Genomic DNA, 17,939 nt, shown 5'->3' on the forward strand with positions numbered 1-17,939 from the left:
GGCGCTCGCTCGAGGAGGAAGACGAGCGACGGGGTTGGGCTGTCGGGGCGCTCGGCAGCGAGATGGGCCAAGGGAGGGAAGGTTGCTAAGCAAAGCAAAAATATGGGCATGTATTTTTTTTTTTGCGCACAAATGGGCTTGGGCTTGTATTTCCGGTCGGGGCCCAGTTCATTTCTTTATCCCGGCCCACATCGCGAACCGTCTCCACAGCGGGACGGGACAACAAGACAAAGGGAAGGAGAAGGGAGAGGCGAGCTGTCTCGGAGATCGAAGGCGGCGGCTATGGAGATGTCGATGGCGGCGGGCGGTGAGCCGGTGGAGCCGCAGTCGCTGAAGAAGCTGAGCCTGAAGTCGCTCAAGCGCTCCCTTGACCTTTTCGCGCCGACGCACTCCCTCCTGTTCTCCCCCGACGCCGAGAGGTAAGCCAGCTCGCTCGCGTCCCGTCCTTAAGCCCCCAAACCCTAGACCCTTGGTGCTAACTGCTTATCTTTACTTGCTCTCCTCATTGCCGGTGGCAGCAAACGGATTCGAGTCAGCTGCAAGGTTCGTGGCTTAGTCTCGGTTCTCTACTGGTTGGATTCCTTCTTTTGTTTGCAAGCTATAAGGCCTTAAATTTTGTGGCTGGGTGCTTTCTTGCAGGTGAATGCGGAGTATGGTGCGGTCAAGAACCTGCCGACCGATCAGGGACGAGCTCAGGGGAAGGGTGCTGTGGCACCTTCCACCACGTTGGCGCTTCCAGGTAAATTGTGCTGTCGTTTTTTAGACAAAAGCTCCTGCTGCTTTTCACAACAATGAAAAAATTGAAGACTCTCTAAAAATGATAATGAAGACTAAATCTCCTGTCATTTGGAAACGATCGATTAGCTAGAGCGGGCTTTCTTGCTTGCAAGTGATTAACCCTAATGAAAAGAAATAGCGGAGATTTAAGGAACATGTGCAGTGGTTAGAATGCTAGCAAATTCAATTGTATATTGTGTACAGAATGCTGAAATCGGCACATATGGCAATTATAGCAGGATGTTTTCTGGCAATTGCGCTGTGTTTATCTTTTTCTCATACAGACAGATATTTGTTTTGTAGATTTTGGAGGTTTCCTATATTTTCTTTCATTTCTTGGTTAATCTTTTGATATGGGTACCATAAGCACACATTTTGTCATGTCTGATACCAGCATAACTACACGAGCTTTCCTTGTTCTCTTATACTGCAACATTTGTTCTCTGTAATTACACATTACATAGGAGGAAATCAAACAGAGGGGAGAAAGTTAGGATACTGAGTACTATGTATTGTTACATTGGAATTCATGGAAGAAGCCAAAGCTGGAAGTTAAATTGTAGTATAGTAATCTTATCTCTGCACATTAATCCGATGGAACTGATTGATTTACTTCAGGGTTGGTTATAACATCACTTGACTAGTTGAGAAAATGTTTACTGGCTATGATTTTCCATCTTACTTTGTAAGAAAGCCATTTTAAACAAATACTGGCTAAACTGAATGGTGCGAACCTCAACATTTAGTATATTTGAGCTCACAGTTATCTTTGTCAGGCACACAGGACAACAAAGATTCTCGCAGGGAAGGCACTAGTAATGCCATCATCCCTGCACCAGTTATGCTTCCTAAAGCACCGTAAGTGCATTCATATCGTCTTATCAGTTGTTAACTTGTTGCTGATTCTGTTCCTTTTAATTTTTTATTGCTACTAAATTTTCCTTTTTGATTTTCGTCAGTGACTCTGCAATACCAGGCAAAAATACAACAGTACTATCAATTCCTGGGTCATCTGACAGGTTTATTCACTTGCTTTTCCTTCTATTACCATCTGGCCTGTGTACAATATGCATGAATATAGTTTCTGATATTCTCTTAGCTGTGTCAACTGTGATAATTGTAACTATGCAGTTCTGGCTGGTACTTTGAACTGCTCATATGTTGCTGTCTCTTTCAGATTCTCAACATCTGCACTAATGGAAAGGTTACCTAGTAGATGGCCTAAACCTGCATGGCATGCTCCCTGGAAGAATTATCGGGTACTTCTTTTCTCATTTTAAGTGTTGCATTTTGTATAGTTTGCTATACTTGATAAGTTTGGTACCTCAGGGAAAAGTTCCTAGAATATCGTGGCCATTTTTTGGCTTGGGAAAAGAGTTTCATGCCGAGCTTGCATGCAATTCTAATATCCATACCCTGAATTATTATACTGTTCAAAACCATTAAACCCTCAAACTCTTCTGCATGTGTGGAATTTGATTGATCTATGAGCGCATCTTATTTCTCACTACCAACAAAATGCATTATTTGTTCTCCAGAAATTGTGTTGATGTATATACACGTATGCAGGTAATCAGTGGTCACTTGGGATGGGTGCGATCTATAGCGTTTGATCCAGGGAATGAATGGTTCTGTACTGGTTCTGCTGATAGGACAATAAAGGTGAGCCCTACAGCCTACTTTCATGGTCTGGAAAATTTAATTGAATTCATGTATGCATGCAAGCAGTTGATATCGCAACCTGTATCTCATCTCTCATAGCATAGTCCCTCAGGCACTAGGCTATCTTCCCCCTCTTATGCAATCGTACTTGAAACCAACAATCCAATTGCACCAACATGTCACACTACTTCCATGTGTAGTTCACTTATTGATTCTCTTTTTTTAGGATATCACTTATTGATTCTCTGACTCTTGTCCTGTTGTAGATATGGGACCTTGCATCAGGGACTTTGAAGCTTACACTGACTGGTCATATTGAACAAGTTCGTGGTAAGTTGTTCTTGGTTTTGGGTAGCAAGGTCTCATCAGGCACTCAACACCCTTTTAATATGTTTGTTTTACCCCCATCAGAAAGTTTAGTAACTGTTGATTGTAATGTGTATTGATGTAGGACTTGCGGTCAGTCAGCGGCACACATATTTATTTTCTGCTGGTGATGACAAACAAGTAAAATGTTGGGATCTAGAACAAAACAAGGTTTGTTTTTATTATTTAATTAATCACGTTCACTTGTTTGTATGTAGAATAATGACATTCTCGTCACATCTTGTTTGCATTGTCTGTTAAAGGTTATTCGTTCTTATCATGGGCATCTGAGTGGAGTTTACTGCCTAGCTCTCCATCCAACAATCGATGTCTTGCTGACAGGTGGTCGAGATTCAGTTTGTAGGGTATGAAATCACTTCTTACTGTTGCATACTATGCAAAATCGAGCAGCACGTGATACACTAAGATGTTCTTGTTTTATACACAGGTGTGGGACATCCGAACAAAAGCACATATCTCTGCTTTGACCGGTCACGATAACACGGTTTGTTCAGTGTTTGCTCGGCCAACGGTGAGAAAGCAATTTAACCTGTCATAACTCACTGTAATACTGAGTTTTGCTTATTATCTCAAAAGAACAAATACTGAGTTTTGCTGCCCTCAGTATTCTCTTCATCTAGTGATGTCTCAAACTCAAACTTCTAATTGGACTCTCTGATCTGATGTGTGACACATTTGAGTTTTCTTCTTAAAGTTCACGAGAAACAGTTAAAAACGATATTAATACACGCACACAGCTCTGGTTCGATCGCTGTGTTATTATCTAAGCCAGGCTTTTATCTTGTGCTTGGGATAGTATTTCCTTATTTATTTTACTGACTACTGATAATTATCCAATTCTATTTTATTTTCCATTCCTCAGGATCCACAAGTTGTCACTGGCTCCCATGATACAACTATCAAGTTCTGGGATCTTGTAGCTGGTAATCTAACTATCAAAGTCAACAATGTTCGTTATGAGTGATTTCCTGTATATGTTTCTGTTCCATTACAGTTTGCTTCTGCAGGGAGGACTATGTGTACTCTTACACACCACAAGAAGTCCGTTAGGGCTATGGCACTGCATCCAAAAGAGTCAGTTCTTAGCCATGAATTCATTTTCATATTATCTACATGATTGGAACCTTTACAAATTACCTCTTATGTAGGAAATCATTTGCATCAGCATCAGCGGACAACATAAAGAAGTTTAGTCTGCCCAAAGGCGAATTTTTGCATAACATGCTGTGAGTTTATCTATTTCCATTTTTTCCCCACATTATGTATAGTTGGCATGGTTTGTGTTTTATTTTAACGGTAACCAGGAGCATGAAGTATTGCACTATATATTAATGCTATAGTATCAAAACTTGCCACTTACCCTTAGCAAAATGTCCACGCTTTGCTAGAGATGAATAATATATAACCAATCGTATTAAGACATCACCACTGGCTCAGAGTTCAATACCGTACATATTCTTCTTTTTTTGTTAGTTTTTTTTAGGAAAGTGGTTAAGATAGTTTTATGTGGAATTATGACCGTAGGTGTTCTCGGTCTCATCCTCAATACTTATTCCAAGGCTTGAACTCAATTTCTAACAATTCCAATAGAATTGCTATTACAAAAGGAGAACTTATGCAGGTTACAAGTGCATACGTATTCCAATATACTCCCTCCGATCCTAAATTGTTGCCGAAATATTACATGTATCTAGACGCTTTTTAAGAATGGATACATCCATATTTGGGCAAATTTGAGTCAAGAATTTAGGATCAGAGGGAGTACTGCATACTCCCTGTAGTCACAAGAGTTAATGTTTTGCAATATGCTCAGTGTAGGATTCTGAACTTTGGCTTTGATATTTTGCGTGACTGAAGAGAGTTATTTGAATGTTAAAACAGTTTCAACTTATTACATCTGAATATGATATTTTTTGCTCAGTGCAACAATTTAACCTAGATATGGCACATGATGCACTAAACTTCTCGTCTGTTATCACCTTCAGGTCCCAGCAAAAAACAATTCTAAATGCAATGGCTGTTAATGAAGATGGTGTCCTGGCAACTGCGGGTAAGTACATTGAAAATTTGCCATGTTCATCCAATTTATCAGGGGCCTGCCTCCACCATACTTTCTTAAACATAGATGTTTTATTTGGTGAATTGCATTCACGATGCATTGCCATATCCCATATATACAAACCTGAATCATATTTATTTCTAAGATCTTATGGGACCACATATAGGCAAATCTTATTTCACAATCTCTTAACATGCTTTCAGAATTCAGACCGTTTTTGTATTAATGAAAACTTTCTTTTTTTTGCAGGGGACAATGGAAGCATGTGGTTTTGGGATTGGAAGAGTGGCCATAATTTTCAGCAAGAACAGACTATTGTCCAGCCGGGTACGTATTATTTTGCATTTGCATTGGTTAGCAACTAATAAGTGGACAAATGGCAGTCAGCTCAGCTTTTTGGATTTTCTGGCAACATTTATTCTCTGATGAGGGGTGATGCATAGTTGCTGTTGAATCGTCCAATCTTGTGTTCTTGGCTTGGCCGTGCTGGTCTAGTAGGTCTTGGTGCTTGTTGAGAACTAGAATCGCTGACCATACTCACCCCTTCCGTCTCCAATTTCAGGATCACTGGAGAGTGAAGCATGTATATATGCCCTTTCATACGATAATAGTGGATCGAGGCTTGTGACCTGCGAGGCAGATAAAACTATAAAGATGTGGAGAGAAGATTTAACAGCTACACCAGAAACCCATCCCATCAACTTCAAGCCCCCAAAGGATATCCGGAGATACTGATTGCCACACAAGTTACAAAGTCAAGTGGTGACTTTGTTGGGCCTGTATTATTGGTGTATTAAGTTCTAACGTATCTGTAACTCTATAATACATATATTGTTTTGTACTAGTATTTATTGCTGAATTTGAACAGCTTTTGGTGACATGTTTTCTTTTGCAGATTTTTAATTTTATTCCATGCTAATATCACATTTGGAGTTTTGGCGATGCATCAAATCAAAATTCTAATTTGCTTTTTTCTGTTTTAGTGGTATTTGTAGTGTCTATGAAACTGCCATCTTGCCGGAATGAACAGTACTCCGTATGTATTTTGTTTGGTTTCTCGAAATGGCTGATGTTGACGAGAATAGCTGATGCTGTGTAGCCGATGGGTAGCCATTCATCCTATAATGCCAGGAGTTCATTCCTTCTAAAAATTCGCCAATCAGACAGTTAAATCACAGAAAGGTGGGGCTAAAATTTATACCATTGACAATATTGGATGAATGGCTGGATTTGATCAATTTTAGGTGGTAACATTGAGGTGCAGTTTAGGTGAGTTTGGCATTGAGATTGAGATGGATTATAATAATCCAACTTTCCAACCGGCTTTTGACTATTATTTTTTTAGGAAACACAGTACAGACGCAGACACTCACAAGTATGCACGCACACCCTACCTCTACGAGTACCTTCGAGAGGCTGGTCCGGCACATCATCTTAAGGTTGACGAACTCACAACACGCGCCTCGTAGTTGACGGGTACGTCACTCCCACTGAAAGCACAACGCCGGTTAGTTCCTGAAAATGCGAGAACCACGTCAAATCGGAGATTTAAACCTGGATGGGTTGGTTCCACCACAAGGAACCAACTACCTGAGTTAGGCTTTTGGCTATTTTCATGTTTGGCTAAGTAACTTTTTTCTATTTTCATGTGTATTTTTTCACAGGCACGGCACATTTCAGCAATGCGAAACTAATCCTTCGAGTTCAGTTGAGTTGGACCATATGTTCTCATGTGATTCTACCTTGTTAGAAACATCTTGTGATATTAATACGTCATGGATAAAAGAGTCCTTTTAAATATATAGTAGACCGAACGTTTACATTGAAGATTTTAGCGTACATTTGGCTACCTGGTTTTTCAACAATCTCGAGCAATTTATTGATCACACAATCATAATGTCTTTACGACGTGTTGCTTGCATACGATCCGGGGCCTCGTTACATCATACATTCATACCGCATCAACACAATGCTCACAGACCCAAGCCAAACAATGTCGGAGTCTTTCAAAACCCGACCAAAGCATTTGGCTAATCGTTTAGCACGAAGGCAGCACGAAAGAATGTAGGTCGGTGGTATATGTACGTATGAGCCTAGTGTATAAAAATATTTGCCATTTCATACATTTAAGCCTACTTGTCATTTCAAAGGTACCTAAGCAAAATTTGTCAGGATTAATACCAGCGCCTCCTTGCGCAGCCACAAAATAGAATTTTAGCAGACTTTGAAAGAGTGTTATTTATTGGTAAGTTTTGGTACTTCCTCCGTCCTACAAAGGATGTCTCAATTTTGATTAAATTTGAATGCATCTATACACTAGGTCATGTGTAGATACATCCAAATTTTGACAAACTTGAGACATCCAAATTAAGTTAAAAATTTAAACCGAAAATCAAAACTTTACCAAGAAGCCCTCCTTTTGACCTTTTCTATGCATGCTATTGCAGTTTAAAAACTGAAACGACAGGCAAACTTTGCACCGAGACAAAAGGAAGTTAAATGAGCGGCAAACTTTGACTAACAAACATGTCATTATCCAGATCGTTTCTGCAGAAGTGCAATTAGCAATTTTCTTATCACATAGAAACCCCAGAAAAACGAAAAAAATTCAAATGGTCCAGGATTTGACCTTGCGAAGCTCCCTCCGTACCAACATCTTCCACATCGACACTCCAAGTAACTTATGGAGCTGACTTAACCTCTGGCCTCTCACAGAAGTTAAAGTTGAGCCAACGTTGGTCACTGCAATAGTACCTCTACTACACGGGCAAAATTCTCTAGCGTGGAAGAATTCAGATGACATGGGGCTCGTATCTGACCTAGCTATTCACATTTGGCAAACCTGCACTGGCCGAACTAGCACTTGCGTAAGCCTTTGCGCAGTTCTGCTGGATAATCACCAAACTGAATGCTAGTAGGAGGATGCATGTTGAATAGGTAAGCAACTGGTGCTGATACTTGCATCCCATTCGGATAGCTGGGGGTGTCTGTAAACCATCCGAGGGTTGCTTCGTCGAACATAAATGATTCACTCAGAAAAAAGAAGCATTCCCTTGCCAATCTATCCACCTGTAAAAACAGTATCAGCTGTCAAATTTGGCAGTAGACCAATAAAATGACACTTGTTGACTCACTGAACTTCTGAAGAATTTATACTGGTAGGACATTAACAGGCCATACCCATAACGTACAGGCAAATAACAAATATCTATCACCATTCGTGCACAGTAAGGCAAATTAGGCCTGTAGTTTTCAGCTGTATTTCGCGTGTGAACTAATTTTAATTTGCAATTCGAAATTAAGAAATGTCATACCTGCAAGTGAACAAATTTTGTGTTATTCATGATCAAGATGACCTGCAAATTAGACAATGTTTCTGACAAGGTCTTGATGGCAATATTCTCAAAGAACTTCTGCAAGAGAACTTTCTCATTGATTGATTCATCAGAATCAAAATCAGCAAACCATAAAACTCGCTGTAGTTTTGCCCATGGAACTGGTAGTTTATGTTCACCGCCAATAATTAGATGAGATGGATCAGCCACATTCTGGAGTATCAAGATGCCGTTTGTCACTAAATCCGGCTCAACAGAATGCAGACCAGGCGTACATGCAACTATCTTACTGGGGTCATAATAGTGACAAAGTTTACAAGAGAACTGCAGATTTTTGTCATTCATGACAAGAATATACCCATCTCCACCTGCAGGCAGTAACTTTTTACAACATACTGAGGTGGCTTTGTCTTCTTGAGAGCATATTCCAGATGTCATAGATGAAGACTTCAAGGAACCAGAATCATGTGAAAATGAGCAAGAGTTACCATTTCTACAACCCTGATTAATAAGGAACAAACATCAGATTAAAGATTAATCATGCACATCCAGTTCTCTAAATACTTGGTTAAACTGATGCACGGAATATCACTCTTAGCTGTAAACTACACTATAATAGATTTAACCAAAAGCAAACTGGGATATTACCGTTCTGTTGTTAATGGCATCTAGTGAGTGGAGGAAGGGATTTGACTGGTTAAATCAACACTAATTTGTTGATAGTCTTGTCAATGGGTTGCACTGAATTAATATAAACACAACAGTATACACAACAAAGGGCTTATAACATAACACTGTCAATTATGAGTGGCATTGTAGCACTAGGGCTTTACAGTTCTTTTTGTTTCTTTCGTTATTTTCGTTGTTCCAGTTAATTTGTTCTTTTTTACTCTTTCTCTCTGGCTGGATTTTGTTGTACGGTTAATGTCGTTTTGATGCTTCCTTCTAATAAAAATGACACACATTTAGATGCGTGTTCAGAGAAAAGAAGAAGCCATAATGCAAGTGGCATGAGCAAAGAAAATGTGAATAAATAAATAAAATGCTGCAATATTGTACCTGTAATGTGAGAAAGAACATGCATACTGGTTTGCGGGCACGAGACGAATGAGAAAAGGGGCATGTGTCCCCTCGAGTACAAGATCCACGAACAAAGAACACACACATCTCACTTTCAAATGCCTGTTTAACATAACCAGGAACTTGTTCTCTACAAGAAACTTTCTTGTCCTCTGCAAGTTGTGTCTTCATCTGGGAACAATCAAGAATCATTATGGTCGCAGAGTATATTTATAATACTTGTTTAGCAAACATCTATTTAATTTATCTCTTGTATAAATATAATTTGACAATGCATAGTGTTAACAACACACCTCCTTGATGAGCGTCTGCAGTATTACAACAGTCAGAGCGGCCCCAAAATCAGTTGGAGAAACATAAGGGGTTGCAGCACACTTCATCTGTGAATCTAAGTGAGGATTCTCAGCTTCCAACAAGAGTGAATTCATATCCTCTATCTCAAGTACTTCATGGTGAAGACATGCATGGTGGAATTCAGAAGGCTGAAGGTACATTGGAGGATTAATTTTCCCAAGAAAACTCGGCCTAAAACGGTGCAGCGTGCTCATAACATCATCATCTGTTCAAAATGAAGAGTTGATAACAATCAATGTCACATACAATTCTGAAGTATTTTGCAACTGGCGCTTGAGTAGGTTGTCACATAAACTAATTGTAATATTTTGTTTGAACACAAAGCACTTCCTCGTGGCACACTATGCACCCCTTTCTACAATCTGTAATGGGAAAATGTACATATAAGTGTGAAAAAGAACCCGGCCACTACAAAACATGCACAATGAGCGATCAAAATACTACTCCCTCGATCCATAAAAAGTGTCGCCCACTTAGTACAAAATTTGTACTAACTTAGTACAAAATGGACGACACTTTTTATGTATCGGAAGGAGTACTAGATAGAGTACAACAGGTTAAAGGACATACAAATTTCGGAGATGTTGTTCAGTGCTCCTGGCACAAGGTTATGAAATGCACACCACACTTCTTCAGGTTTAGAGATGGAGGGATGAGATGCTGTCGCCTCTTGGGTGCTCACCACATTTTTCAGATACTCAAGTCGATACATGTCCTGAAATATATGAAACTACAAATTTGAGGATATAATTCATGTTTAGATACAAGACAACAATCAGTGCATCTTGATTCATTGACAATCAATCTCACTCAAGCCAAGGCCATAGCATCCCAGCAATAGTCATTCACTGGGAATGGAACTAACAGAGAAAATGTTGAACTGCTCGCATCTTTTCATTAAGCAGAGAAGCAAGCATAGTAGCATACAAACAAGATTTTGAGTTTATGGGGCAAGACACAATGCTCACATGCAAACAAATTAGTAAATGTTACTATGACAAGGTTTTGAAAGTTTCTTCTATCAATGTTGAAAATAGCCTACTGTCCAATGCAACAGGTTCTGATAATAGGCACAGGGATCAAGCCAAAGCTGTTTTGGAGAGTGGTATACTGGTTAGTGTACCTTAAACATTCGCTGCCAAAATTGAAATGCACAGAGGTTTCCAATGAGTGTAGCTTCCTTCTTACCAACTTGCAGCTTGCCACTCTCATCAAAGTAATTGTCTCTGAACATCTTACACTGTAAAAACAGACAGTAGGATAACTAATACAGCATTGAGTCAGATCTAAGCATTTTTCACGAGGCAACAGAAACATACCAACGCTTGATGGCCAAAAGGTTGCAGGATAGGAAGTGGTTGGATATCCAACATAATGCTTAACAGAATTCCTTCATGGAGAGCACCAACCTCACCAAATTTCAGGGTAAGAACAGAAGCATCAAATGACAATGGCAAGCTATTGAGCAAACAGCCATAAAAAGTGGGCTCATAGCGCCCTCTAGGAGAAGTTGGCTTAACCAATGCTTGAATTTGAACAAGTGAGTCTAATGCATCTTGAATAACATCCGAATTTGGTGGGTCGAGAACTTTTTGCAGCAAGACTGGCAAAAATGAGTAAATGTTAGTGAGAATATTACCTTGGTCTAAAAATAAAGAACATGAATTGCAAATAATGTTTGTTTTCAAAACGCATATAGTCAAAATTTTGAAACCTTGGATTGCTACTATGCACATAAGCATAGAAGTATCTGGTGTTTTTTATAATTTGACTAAACATACTATTGGAAGCAAATGGCCAAAGTCTATATAAAAGGCTGTGCAAAATATGAAAAATAAACATTTGTGGACACAGGGTGCAGTCACTGAAATATGGACAAGGAAAAATATAAATTTGAGAAAATATAACAAAAACATAACATGTGAAAAGAAACGTCAATAAAAAAATAGCCGAATTGCAATTAAAAAGTACCATTTGGATCATTCATAGCTCTGGACTCTGCACAACAAACCATGAGCACTTGTTCTCTTAACGATAACCTTAAAATGGCAGGATGTTCATGATCATCGAAACTTTTGTAAAATGGTCCGGTTACCAAGCGATAAATTTGACCATCACATGTTCGGCCCGTCCTGCCTTTCCGCTGCTCAGCCTAGAAAAGGTGAAAAATAGTTGCAAGCTTCAGGGTCAAAAGTAAGTTCTAAAATGAATGACATCAGCCTATGTTGTGAGATCAACCTGTGACTTGGAAACCCATACAAGCCCAGCTGCCTCTGTTTTCCTGATTGAATCCCAATAGACTTGCAATGATCTACAGGAATCAATAACATAAGCAACTCCTGGAATAGTGACAGATGATTCAGCAATGTTTGTTGCCAGTATGACCTGCAACAAAAAGTGCAACTCAGAAAAATCATTTGCAATCAATTTTCTCTAACACACTCAGTTACAATCAATTGACAATAAAATATTGACCCAATCATGTAGACACTCATACATCCATGCTAATTTTTTCCTCTAAAGCAATGGCAAATTTTATGGTTGCTAGGGACTGGGGCACTATGTAGGCTGATACCAGGGAGAGGGGACAGCTGGCAATGCCGAGAGGCCAGGGATTGAATCCTGGGCCTACGGCTATTCCCAATGGAAGTTGGACCGTGGTCACTACAGTGAGAAGGCAAACGGTGTAAAGTTTTTCTTTCGTAGGAAACCCAGATCTCTCTTTGACAGTGGAGGAGGGAGAACTTTGGTGGGCTACATCTACAGTAAACCTCCAGCTAATTAGAGATATCATGGGATGCAGATAAATAAGAGTAGTGAAGAGAGACGTTTCCTCTGAAATTACATCAACAATGCGAAGACAATTAGCAAATAACACGACAAATATACCAGACAAAATGTTAAAATTTTGTCACCATGTCTCACTAGTGACACCACATAGGTTAAAAGATAATCTTGCAGGTAAGAAAGTTTTAATTGCACTAAGCTGGATCGCAATACAACAATTCATACCTTTCGGCAAGACTTTGAGACCTTCATAGTTTGAAGTGCTTCATCAGTGTCAATGCTGCGATGAAGAATGTGCACCTTGAAATCTGAACTAAACAGCAGACGGATCCACTGCTGCTCCAACGCATAGTATGTAGGAAGGAAAACCAAAATACTCTTTTCAATGTCTGGATCATTCTGGTGTATGTGAAGTAGTAACTTGTGGATGAGTTGATACACATCAGGGTTAAGACCAGCATCAGCATCAGCATACACCCCAGAGCAATATTTTGTAGAAAGTGACTCAGAATTCATCTCCAGAATATCAGCAATCTAGCAGTATTTCTTTGCATCAGGTGATAATTGATAGTAACGAAACAGATTAGAAGATGCTGATATAAATCACGATTGTGTAAAAATAAATCAAGGTAACCAAATTTTAGAGCGAAAACTCACAACCCCTTGTAAGAGAAACATTAAATCCTTGTACGCCTCTAGGGTCACGCGGGTAAAGGGGTTCAACTTGGAGGTGCATATAAGGATTGAACCAAAGTTCTAGTAGTAGTAATAAACAAATTAACCTAATTAAAGAAACTGACAATCATAACTTAAACTCAGCATGAGTCGGTAATTTGAAATAGCTATGGTTCAACGATACATTCTGCGAAATGGCGATAATATATTGGTTAAGTAGTACAATTATAGAATACATTGCATATTTGAAAATGGAGAGAAGTCCATTTTACCCCCGTAAACTTGTTGAAGAGTTCACATTACACCCAATTATTTTTTGTCAATTTTAGTTGATGGGTATGGACATGGGTACGACCTTAGACCCATGGATAGGGTCGTTGGTGGGCGATGGTTATGCTCATGGGTATGGGTTTGATAATGATCAACTCGAACCCTGTATGTCAATTTTAGCTGAAACTTTACCAAAGAGTAAATGAATAATTTATGATTTACTGGAATTTTTCTAGAAACTTTGTGTGCAGTTTGAATTTGAAACTAAAACATATGTCAATTTTTGCTATATTTTACTTGATTAGTCAATGAAATATGTATGATTTACTGGAATGTTTTCGAAATTTTATGTGCGATCAGAATTTTTAACCCAAACTTTGATCCTGAAACTAAAACAACAAGTTTCTCTCAAATCATATGTCAATGCTAGCTTAAATTTTATCAGATTGATCACTGTACTAAGCTTGGTTTACTGGAATTGAAAAAAAAATCAGTGCATGTGGGAGTAAGCTGACTAGGATGATGAGTTGGCATAATATCCATCTTGGAGAAAAAATTCAAGTTATTATGAAAGTTCCATGATGTATTAGTAAAATATAGAACAATGATAGCTTTAGTAAAGCAGAATATGATATAGCACTTAAATTTTGATGTGAGCTACAACATTTACCTGCTCAAGGTATAGGACTTTTCTCTGAAAAATGCGAGTACGTGGACTGCTTGGAATGGCAATCACCTCAACCCTTTCGCCCCTTCCAATATCTCTGAAGTATTCCTTATATCTTGTGATATCAGCAGTGGCAGACATTAAAACCAACCTATGTCAAGAGTGACATGACATGGTAATCAGAAGGATGTAAGATTATTCTGTAAGGTAGACGTAGTCCGTTAATACTATGACTGAATTTTGATCGAATGTGCTAATGCATGTTACCAGAGTAATTACCTTATGTCATTCTTTTTCGTCATAAACTGCTTGACACAAGCAAGGACAAGATCAGATTCAACAGACCTTTCATGTATTTCATCAAGAATAATAACCTTATATTTCAATGCAGCAATACCCTTATCACGCATTTGCTCCAACACAACACCAGCTGTTTTGAAAACAATTTTTGACCTGATTCATACATTTAACAAGTTTGAAAGTCGATGACATAGCACAAATGGTATATGACAGAAGCAACAGATGGGTGAGAAGATCATGAGGTTCAGGTGGATAAGATACATGAAGACAGGACATTAAATCAAAAACAAACTTAATCATGAAAACATTCCCAAAAAACTGCACATGTAAATGTTCAAGTCCTCCATATGCTTATGAAATTTCATGGAGAAAAGATTGTTTTTGTGCCATGGGAAAAATAACAGATTTTTAGAAAAGTTGCAGAAAATGATCATTTTAATAAATATGGACATGCACATAAAGGACATGATGTTTACATGTGTGACTACTTTAAAAAAAATGACATTCTGAAAATAGTTTTCTTCAATGGTGCACGTCTGGCTATGTATATTGGAAATTTGGAGCCAAGGAGGCTAGAACTACACATTATACTGCCATCATGGCAATCGATTTCATGATAATGTCTATATAACTGATTTGTAGGCAGTAAATCCAGCTCATCATGTACCTCACGACTATAACGAGGACAAAAAACAGGTACAGAGTATGATATATCTTTGTGGGCAGGATGACAGACAAGGAAAAAGGATGCTAAAACGCCACAAGCAAATATTATTTATTTGCACTTTTTTTTGCCACGGATTGTATATGCCTATGAACTATTCATTTGGAAATAATCAGCATTGAAGTAACATTTATTATTAATGTGGAAACTCACCATACTCATAAATATATGAGGATGCACATATGGAAGCTTATTTCTCTGTATTACTGGTTTGAAAAGTGAATGACACGCAAATCAAATATTTAAATGGAATATACAATAGTTGAAACACTACAAGAAAGGCAAGTGCATGATGACTTTCTCTTGTTGAAATGACAACAGCCAACCCACCAGTATCCAATCTATACTGCCTTTGACTTGGTGGTGAAGCTGATTTCTTTAAAGCTCCTAAATACTCTATGACAGTGCTGTTCCTTTTGCATTTTACCAATCAATGGACTTGTTTAATCTAGAATTGGAAAAGTAGGAGAGCAGGGCCAGGTTCAAGTAACGGCAGAACTTCCAGATATTTCAGTAAGTCCAAACTGGACCAGCAAGTTGACATAAATGCTCAGAATAGGCTAGTTTCAGGATAATAAAGACCCAGTTTCGGTTGGGCCAAACCTGCAGGTAAACTTTGAATAGGACTAGTTCAAGCTGCTTAACATGGACCCCAGCAAATACATGGATGGACCACCGTTGAGTCTTGTGTCTTGAGAATGTCAGTTATCACACTTGGATTAATTTGCAACAGTCGGAAGTGTGAGCTTGGATAGGATGGTGGTCCTAGGTAGGATTACTTTGGCCGACAAGGATCAAATCATAAAACAGTGATAGGATTATATCCAATAGGAAATAGCTGTAAGAGTGGGATCCTACATGTTGTAGGATCTGCACCGCTATTTGATACGATCTTACAAGATTTAACTTGTAATTATGACACGGATCAGATGGGCCTGCCACGTGTATATTCACGACCATTTGATGTGGAGCCTATATTCAAACTTAAAAGAAACGTGTGATGACAAACTCAGGGTAAGTTGTCATGGGATCAAGGACTCAGTGAGGAAATTACCTTGTTGAATTGAGATTTGACACATTTGAGTGCCCTATATGATATCCAACCTCTTCTCCTACCTGACACTTGCGAAATTCAGCTACCATCTGAGCAATGGCTACCACTGCGAACCTCCTAGGCTGTGTGCACATGATGGGTTCTAGATTTTCTTCTAGGAGAAATTGGGGAACCATAGAGCTCTTTCCTGCCATGAAACAAAAGTTTGATCAATACTATGTTAATCTAGGACTAAAATTGCATCCTAGAGGCTCGTTATGCAGAGTTAAGACTAACAACAATTTCAGAAACTTGACATCAAGTGAACCCTAGTGATTCTACACCATTCCACCATGCCAGTTGAGGATGCAATCCTAGAAGTCTAAAACAAGGCAAATGAAAGCAACGACATAAAAATTGCAAAGGAAACTTTGAGAAAAATAAATAGCTACTTGTAGCGCTAAGTCTCCAACAACGCGGAAATCAATTACTCCGTATGATAAATCTGAACTCCAAAACAATTGACAGTAAAATCCCGATCGCAGAAGGCAGATCCACACTAGCGTCAGAAGAAATCAAAATAATGGAAAGAGGAAATTTCAAGGACCGCCATTCTCCCGAAACCCATTCCTCCGTGATCCACCAATTCCCCTAAAAGGAATAAGCCCTTTGAAATAGAAAACAAGGAAGAGCCCTAGGCAGAGATCCTTCAAGTTTTCAACTGAAATTGGAAAATCCTTGCAGGTTTGGTTTTCCCAATCTGGCAGAAACCCCACTCCAAAACCCCCAATGCCACCACCCACTATGGACCAAAAACACCATCAAAACAGCAGATGAAAAAACACAGCAGCAGCAGCAGCAGCAGCTAGCCAGGAACCAAACATAGAAGTTTGCCGAAATGCAGGCCAACGAAATGCTCAGTTTCCGCTAACAAACAAAAGGCCTAAACCTCCCCCAAAACCCCAAATAGCATCCAAGCCAAATAGGGAATCGAGTCACCCAAATGCAACCCATCGAGGAATAAACGAAAGCAAAAGCGAAGAGAGGGTTTACCGCATCCAGTGTCCCCCACGATCAGCGTGACGCGGTTCTCCTTGACCTTCTCGACGATCCTGTCGCGGAGAGCCTCCACGGGGAGCGGCGGCCGCCGGCGCGGCGCCTCCTCCGGCCCCACCTCCGCCATGACCGCCATACTGGCGGCGGCAGAGGTCTCCTCCTCCACCTCCTCCGGAGACGGCGGCGGGCTCTCCCTTCCTTTCTCCTGCACTGCAACAAATCCACGCGCCCTCTCCGTACTAGTCGTGGGGGGTGGGTTTCCTTTTTTGAAGAAGCGACACGCCCCTGAGGCAGAGGCCCGGTGCATAGACCGACCCCCAGGAGAGCACGGGAACGGGGGGTGACCCTGCGGTGCACCAAGACCAGGTCCACGCCAAGGGTCTCGGTCCCACGACCTCTCTTGACCATACCAGTTGCTCCAAAGCTGGCGAGTGGCGACAATGAGAAGGAGGGGATGGCGTGGCTGACGTGAGACTGACAAGTGGGTCAGTGGGTCCGCTCGTGTTGACCGGCCATTCCTCCGTTCCAGGCTACACGGGCGTTTCTTGGGGAAGAATACCGCTCCTCGGTTTTTTGTTACAGATGGGTCAGCGCGTACTATTTTCCGTGTGAATTTCGTCCGAATGAAAAAACTGCTACCAAGTTTTTACAACAGGTAAAAACATCATAGGTCCAACTAATTGAGTTGCGGAAGCAAACTAGTCCAATTACTTGAAAAAAGGGATGCACCGGTCCAATTACTTGGAGACAGGTACATTATACGATGTAGATAC

The 17,939-nt window shown here is 39.9% G+C and overlaps 2 protein-coding genes across 2 annotated transcripts; one reads left to right on the forward strand and one right to left on the reverse strand.

Annotated features, from left to right (window-relative positions):
* Nucleotides 1–202: 202 nt before the first annotated feature.
* Nucleotides 203–5,860, forward strand: LOC100823370 (protein pleiotropic regulatory locus 1). The gene is made up of 17 exons (XM_003566422.3): nt 203–419; nt 519–543; nt 640–739; nt 1,554–1,635; nt 1,737–1,796; nt 1,955–2,036; nt 2,347–2,439; nt 2,706–2,769; nt 2,891–2,976; nt 3,069–3,170; nt 3,254–3,337; nt 3,689–3,749; nt 3,834–3,900; nt 3,975–4,052; nt 4,812–4,876; nt 5,135–5,212; nt 5,448–5,860. Exons 1-17 carry the CDS (start codon nt 283–285, stop codon nt 5,618–5,620), a joined length of 1,437 nt encoding a protein of 478 aa, XP_003566470.1. The 5' UTR covers nt 203–282; the 3' UTR covers nt 5,621–5,860.
* Nucleotides 5,861–7,372: 1,512 nt separating this feature from the next.
* LOC100837365 (zinc finger CCCH domain-containing protein 4) lies at nt 7,373–17,414 on the reverse strand. Its single transcript, XM_003565552.4, has 14 exons — nt 17,164–17,414; nt 16,132–16,318; nt 14,333–14,506; nt 14,057–14,204; nt 12,667–12,975; nt 11,893–12,039; nt 11,626–11,806; nt 10,974–11,257; nt 10,778–10,894; nt 10,225–10,369; nt 9,594–9,859; nt 9,280–9,471; nt 8,200–8,721; nt 7,373–7,954 (listed from the first exon to the last, which is right to left on the reverse strand). The coding sequence occupies exons 1-14, from the start codon at nt 17,300–17,302 to the stop codon at nt 7,742–7,744; spliced, it is 3,024 nt and encodes a 1,007-aa protein (XP_003565600.2). The 5' UTR covers nt 17,303–17,414; the 3' UTR covers nt 7,373–7,741.
* Nucleotides 17,415–17,939: the final 525 nt, after the last annotated feature.

The sequence above is a fragment of the Brachypodium distachyon genome, chromosome 2 (genome assembly GCF_000005505.3).
Source record: "Brachypodium distachyon strain Bd21 chromosome 2, Brachypodium_distachyon_v3.0, whole genome shotgun sequence".
NCBI lineage: Eukaryota > Viridiplantae > Streptophyta > Magnoliopsida > Poales > Poaceae > Brachypodium > Brachypodium distachyon.

Bases quoted from the DNA above. Each gene is read 5' to 3' on its own strand.
- LOC100823370 (XM_003566422.3), top strand. From the start codon at position 283: ATGGAGATGTCGATGGCGGCGGGCGGTGAGCCGGTGGAGCCGCAGTCG. The intron at 3,901-3,974 runs GTCAGTTCTTAG...CCTCTTATGTAG, and splicing joins ATGGCACTGCATCCAAAAGA to GAAATCATTTGCATCAGCAT. The intron at 5,213-5,447 runs GTACGTATTATT...CTCCAATTTCAG, and splicing joins ACAGACTATTGTCCAGCCGG to GATCACTGGAGAGTGAAGCA.
- LOC100837365 (XM_003565552.4), bottom strand. From the start codon at position 17,302: ATGGCGGTCATGGCGGAGGTGGGGCCGGAGGAGGCGCCGCGCCGGCGG. The intron at 12,040-12,666 runs GTATGAATTGTT...TTTTTGTTGCAG, and splicing joins TCTCAAAGTCTTGCCGAAAG to GTCATACTGGCAACAAACAT. The intron at 10,895-10,973 runs GTATGTTTCTGT...CTGTTTTTACAG, and splicing joins CTTTTGGCCATCAAGCGTTG to TGTAAGATGTTCAGAGACAA.